This window comes from Octopus bimaculoides, chromosome 19 (genome assembly GCF_001194135.2).
Source record: "Octopus bimaculoides isolate UCB-OBI-ISO-001 chromosome 19, ASM119413v2, whole genome shotgun sequence".
Taxonomy (NCBI): domain Eukaryota; kingdom Metazoa; phylum Mollusca; class Cephalopoda; order Octopoda; family Octopodidae; genus Octopus; species Octopus bimaculoides.
In genome coordinates, this window is record NC_068999.1 from 25,576,610 (window position 1) to 25,583,420 (window position 6,811).

At 35.6% G+C, this 6,811-nt stretch overlaps 1 protein-coding gene across 1 annotated transcript in view; it reads left to right on the forward strand.

The window, feature by feature from the left end:
• Window positions 1-6,811, forward strand: part of LOC106877515 (collagen alpha-2(IV) chain) — a 68,528-nt gene that overhangs the window by 24,030 nt on the left and 37,687 nt on the right. The window contains exons 15-19 of the mRNA XM_052974643.1: window positions 1,992-2,170; window positions 2,333-2,408; window positions 2,575-2,690; window positions 5,120-5,294; window positions 6,125-6,196. Coding sequence (XP_052830603.1) covers window positions 1,992-2,170; window positions 2,333-2,408; window positions 2,575-2,690; window positions 5,120-5,294; window positions 6,125-6,196 — 618 coding nt within the window. The remainder of the gene's footprint in view (window positions 1-1,991; window positions 2,171-2,332; window positions 2,409-2,574; window positions 2,691-5,119; window positions 5,295-6,124; window positions 6,197-6,811) is intronic.

Consider the following 6,811-nt stretch of genomic DNA (forward strand, 5'->3'; position numbering starts at 1 on the left):
ATATATATATATATATAGGTGCAGGAGTGGCTGTGTGGTAAGAAGCTTGTTTCCCAGCCACATGGTTCTGGGTTCAGTCCCACTGCGTAGCACCTTGGGCAAGTGTCTTCTACTATAGCCTTGAGCTGACCAAAGCCTTGTGAGTGGATTTGGCGGATGGAAACTGAAAGAAGCCCGTCGTATATACATATATCCGTATATATGTGTTTATCCCCTCACAATTGCTTGACAACCGATGTTGGTATGTTTACATTGCTATGACTTAGCAGTTTGGCAAAAGAGACTGATACAATAAGTACTCGGCTTACAAAGAATAAGTCTTGTGGTCAATTTGTTTGACTAAAGGTGGTGCTCCAGCATGGTCGCATTCAAATGACAGAAACAAGTAAAAGAATATACACAGCTATGTCATATTTTCCATTGTCTTTTTATTCAATCTTGAAAATATTATTTATGTAGCACAAGCACTCGTTCATTTTTTTTACCTATATATATATATATATATATATATATACATCAAGCAATATATCACTGATTATAGCATGTAAATGGTCAGAATGTTACTGTCAGTTTCAGACCTAATATTGATTAGACAATGCTGACAAATCTTCAAACATGCTGGCCAGAAGTGCATAGCCACTTTTATGCTGGAGATACATAAATTCTAGGTTGGCTCAGTGGTGGCAAAAAGTGGAAAGAAACGTAGTGAAAAACATTATTTGGGGGAAGAAAAGTAGAGTTATTCCCTATGGATTGGTGTTAGCTTTGGGTGAAGCATACAAGTTCAAAAATGCACCTAGGGTCAAAAAATTATTAGTTGGTATCCCAAGCCATAAGATTTAAGGGTAGTAACAATTAGTAGAGTAGAGGCAGGATGCTCATGTAGGGTTTACCTTGAGTGCTGAGTAAATGATTAATGTAACACAGAAGCTGTGATCTACAAAGCAGAATTAGTGTCAACCAACACCAGTGGGATGATGCATATACAGAAATACATTGGGGCAACAGAAGGATCCTTTAATACCAGACTGAATTATCACAAGTCCTCTTTTAGAATCCAGGAAAGGTGCAATGTTACAAACTTAGCCAGCAATATGAAGGGGTGCTGAAATGTTCTTGGCTTTAAGGGTATTGCAAAAGGCATGGTTAGAGGCCCCCAACTTCCAAGTCCTTTTACAAAGCTTAGAAAAACTAAAGGGCTGCTGCAATAAGTGTGAATTTGAGAGAGGAATATATTGATTAAAATCATAATTAACTGCTCCTCCCATATTTACTTTTAACCAAAACCAGGAACTTTTCAACACCTGTTCATATATGACAATCTAAAGAGGAAGCAATGCTGTATAAATCAACTGGAGATCAGAGGAGTATTCCAAGTCATATAGTCATGGAAGGAGATGATGTTAACTCTACTTGGCAGAAAGAAAAGTCATTCTAAAAAGTTCACATGATCTCTCCTGAACTCAAAAACAAAATTTTTGGATGCTGCATTCATGAGCACAAATCTGTTTTTGGTGGCATCGTCATACTCATTTTTAAACTACGAATGATATATACACACACCCTCAGTTTATATACTTCAGCCATGGCTGACACCAATCCAGATTCATTTGACTCTTGATTCAGAAAGAGTCTGTGATAAAAGATAATGTTGAGTCACAAAAACGTTTGATAGGTAAGTTAAAGATATATAGGCTGAAACCTTATAGATATGGGGAGTCAGTATTCATCTATAAAACTTGTAATGGAAGAGAGTCAAATCTTCTTTTACTATGATAGTCTATGTCCTCAAAACTAATACACATGTAGATACATGTTAATTTAGTGATTTTGTCCTAACTTGATGTTAAGCAGTGGAGACTAAAGGAATAAGGCATGAAAGTTTAAAATAAGATATTTCAGACAAACTCCTTCATAATTTTAACTTCTAGGAATTGGACTTGAAGGAATATAAAGATGATGAATTTATTTTTCATTATTTATTTATTTAGGTGACAAGGGAGGAGAATGTAATTTCTGTACTAACGGAGCTCCGGGTGAGAAAGGAGATCCTGGACTGAATGGACTACCTGGTTCTTCTGGTCGTAGTGGTAATATTGGTGAGAAAGGAGAACCTGGTGAGCCAGGTGATGATGGTCTTTATGGAAAAACAGGCACACGAGGTTTGCAGGTATGCAAAACATTTTCCCATTTATTATTGGATTTATAACTCTTATAACACTTTACTGTTCCATCACTACTGTGGTTTTTTTATTAAGTGTTTGTTGTATGAGTACATGATATGTACTTTCTGTTTAATTTGTTTGACACAAATATTTTCTGGTGGTTTTAGGGTGACCCTGGACCCATGGGACCACCAGGACTTCCAGGATTAAAAGGAGAAGCTGCTTATCCCACAGTTGTTCCAGGTACAAATACTGAAATAATAAAAAAGTAACAAGAATTGTAGTTTAGCAGACATTGGCTGCCATTAAAGTTTTAAATTTTCTGATAATTTCTACTAATTTATGTTTCTTATACATGTGTCATCTAGCCAACTGTCTATTAATTTTTCACTTCTACTTTACATTTTAGGTGAAAAGGGAGATCGTGGTCTTCCTGGATTGACTGGACACTTAGGAGACAAAGGTGAGAGAGGACCCCCTGGACCAACAGGACCACGTGGCCCACAAGGACCCAAGGGAGAATCGGTAAATCACTTTGAATCATTTATTGTTATAGTGAATGTACATGCATAAGAATTCTTTTAGAGTGTATAACTGGGTTCAAATCCTATTCCAAGTATAGGTAACAGTGTAATGAGTTGCACTATGTGAACTTCTTGTCACTAGATGACAGCAAAATCTTCAGTGATATTCTATCAGCCTGTAGTGAGTCAGAAAAGCTATTTGCATTGCTGCGGCATAGCACAGTTGTACTGTGGCATGCTCCAGTTAATCAGGGCTGGACATGTAGAAATATAAGCAGCAGTTCTCTGCCCAAGCAGAGAAGCATGCGGTTTTTAATTAGTTGGCAAAAAGACAGCATAGCAGCAACTGTTCTTCCTTCAACATAAAACAGTGTTTGTTTGTTCACTACCAACTTCATACAGCCAACTTGGAGTTATATCAGCTCTCAACTGGTCACTTCCTGAACAGCCTGGTTCATTTATGCTAACTTTACTCCTTGAAAGTCTGGATGACATCAGCCACAATTCTGCCTCATAATGAACTATATATTTTCATTTAAGCTAGTTTCATTCCCATTAGCTTACAATGGCTTTCAACAGAATCATTTTGTGCAAAAGTAAGTTATGATGCTTTACCTGACTCACATACACCTGACTCACATACCTGACTCCCATACACCTATTTTAATAAAGTTACAAAGTTTTGTTTAAAAACTGCTTTCTGGCATTCATTACACATGCTTATCAAAAGTGCATTTAATGAACTTTGTCACGAACACTCTCATCTTTTGGATCAGATGTTTCCAATAAAACTGTATCATTGTAGCATGTACTAATGGACCCTCTTTCTTATCCACACTTTTTGAACTTTTTCTGAAGGTTTGGCTTTGACCTCTAATGCACCAGTGACCAACTTGCTATCATTTTCCATAAACATTTACTCCTCTGCGGATGAAACTACTCCTGTTTTCTAACCTTCCACACCCAAACATTGTCCACATACTAACACCCCCACACTACTTTCTCTCATCATCATCATCATTTAGTAGCTGCTTTCCATGCTGGCATGGGTTAGACAGTTTGACTGAAACTGGTAAGCTGGAGAGTTGCAACAAGTTCCAGTCTGATTTGGCATGGTTTCTATGATTGGATACCCTTCCTAACACCAACCACTCCAAGAGTGTAATGGATGCATTTTATGTACCACCAGCATAGGTACCAGTTATGTGACACCAGCATCAGCCACAGCTACGATTTCGTTTGGCTTGATGAATCTTCTCAAACATGGCATGTCACCAAATGTCTCAGTCATTTGTCATCACCTCCGTGAGGCCCAACATTTGAAGGGTGCTTTTTATGTGCCAGTTATGTGACACCAGCATCAGTCACACAGAAACTTTAAAGATATTCATCAATGAGGTTATATCAATATGGTTTCCTTCAACAACCTGAATACACAATCACTACACATATCAATAAAATAATCTTGTACCCAACCCACATCAAACATGAACAATACACAAGAACATTCAAGGTCACTACAAATGCTAGGTTTCATCATTCCTAATAATCTTACCTGGAGTTCTCACGCTCTAACCATTGCAAAAGCTACATTGCAAAGACAACTCTTCCTCTTAGTAGCCAGGATATACTTCAGTTTGCAATAGTTTCTAGCACTATGCAAAAATTAAATGAAACCTATAATGAGTTACTGCTTCTTCATTTGGCACAATGCTGGTACTACACGTACAAGCATCGTAGGTCACATAAAAAAAGCCACTGACTGATTGGCATAAAGTCACCAACACACTTCAAACACTGGGATACATGAGCTGTGTCTTCTCTCTCTACCTTTTTTACCACTATTACAGTGGCCTCTGTTCTTTTGATCTCACTAATCTCACACCACCTTCACTCAGACCGACCCAATTCACTTGCCTCTCACTCTCCATATTCTTTTTGGTTCTCCCACATCTCCTCTTCTCCTCATCTCTTCCATGCTTCAGCTCTCACATCTTTAAATAGTTTGCTCAGTTCTTCTTTCTACTACTGGATCTCTTTAGAACTCTGTTCCCACACATTTTCCTTCTACAGTCTGTTAATATTTTAATCTGAACATGAAACTTACAAATTGAATACTTATATCCTCCAATTCCAAATGTTTTGCATTGTGTTTTAAGATATTTTATTTCAACACTTCTTCAAGGAAATCACTTTAAATTGGATAAGTTTATAATGTCCATGCAGGTGTTGTTACTGACACAACTGCAAGAGACTATATACACAAAAACCTCATTTATTAAAAAAAAAAAAAGAAAGAACAAAAAAGAAAAACATTTTCAACTTTACAAACTCTTAAATGATAAACTCTTTAATAACCATTAATAGTACAAACACTTTCATTTCCTGAAAAATTCAAACAAAGAACTAAACAAAGAATAATATTTTCAGGGTTTACCTGGATTAGCTGGCAAAGATGGTATTCCTGGATTATCTGGCACACCTGGAAAGTCAGGTATAAAAGGACTACCTGGCTATGGATTACCAGGAATTAAAGGTGAATCAGGTTTCCCTGGAGAGCCAGGTGTGAGCACAGTAGGTCCAAAAGGAGAAAAGGGTGACCCAGGTATGTAATGTTATCCCTTGTAATGTAATGTTATCCCATACCTTTTTCTCTAAATTGTAGTTTTATCTTAGACTACAATGAATTTAAATTTAGTCTATGAAACCTTGGATTTTCTATTTAATCGCATTCATTTGCATTTTTTTTTTTTTTTTGTCAGGCATAATTTTATTTCCATAGAAAGATTCTCAAATATGAAAGAAAGTGTGTATATGTGCATGTGCATTTGTACATGCATGAAAAATTAGTAGTAAACTTAGCAGATTTAAAAATGGGCTTCAATTATATTTTCACATGTATTTATAAGCAATATAAGTTGTTCTGTTACCAACATGATTTTGCACAATAACAATATCACATGGAATGTTAATTGTAAGAAGGAATGTTATATCTAATCTCAATATTGCAACTGATACAACATTAAAAGTATAATATATGTAATCTAAAAAGTTAATGCATTGATATTGATTTGAATTTTCATCTCATTTGAAGCACATCCAAGTGCATTTTCGGACATTTTGTCCTATATTTTCATCTTTAAAGTTGTAGTGGATGTTTATAATAGCATCTGTGAGCAGAATATCTTATTCTGCCCTCAAAACTATTTAATAATAGCAGAAAGGATGATTTTTGCTCAAATCAATGTATCTTTCCATTTCCCCATCATTCCTCTTCATTCTATTTTTCAGAAATATACATTTTGCAGTATAATGTAGAATGGCTAAAGATTTAATTTTAAAATGTTATAAAATAATGAAGTAATTTTATGAAAATAATACCTTTTACAATGGCCCTAAATCAGATTTTAAGGATTTGCATTTTATATATTTTAGGACGCAAGGGAGAACCAGGACCACGAGGTTATCCAGGTGCTAAAGGACTTCCAGGCATATCAGGAGCAAAAGGTTATTTTCATTTCTGATATTAGTAAAAGAAGTTTATTTTAATTTGAAAAATATATTTATTTTCTTCTGCTTTTGGGCTGATGCATTCTATGATGCTTATGGAACAGCATCCCGATAAAATAAAATAGAAGTATTCCACCCCAAATCTTCAAATCTATTGTACATCTTAGCACTAAAATGAGCAGTTCTGTCTCAAACCTGTTTCACAAAAATTGTCGTGTTGTATCTTACAATAAATTTAATTTAAACTAAAGCTTATCAAATATTTAGATTGTATCTCTGTTACATTCCCAAGCTTATATCTCTATGCCTTGTAATGGCATGTCAAAACAGTCACCATCTTCTTTAAAACTAGGTGCATTTGTTATCAATGAGCAATGAATAGAAGTTCTCTTGCTCAGAATTCCAACTAATTTTCTCTCAAAGGATCACCTGTCTGTCACCATAATCATTCATTCATTATTTCTATGAGTAAATTTTAAAACAAATAATAATTATCAGTGGTTCTGTTTGACAGGAAGTCATGCAGGAGAGAATTTATTAATAGCTTGCTCTCTCTCTCTCTTTCTCTCTCTCTCTCTCTCTCTCTCTCTCTCTCTCTCTCTCTCTCTCTCT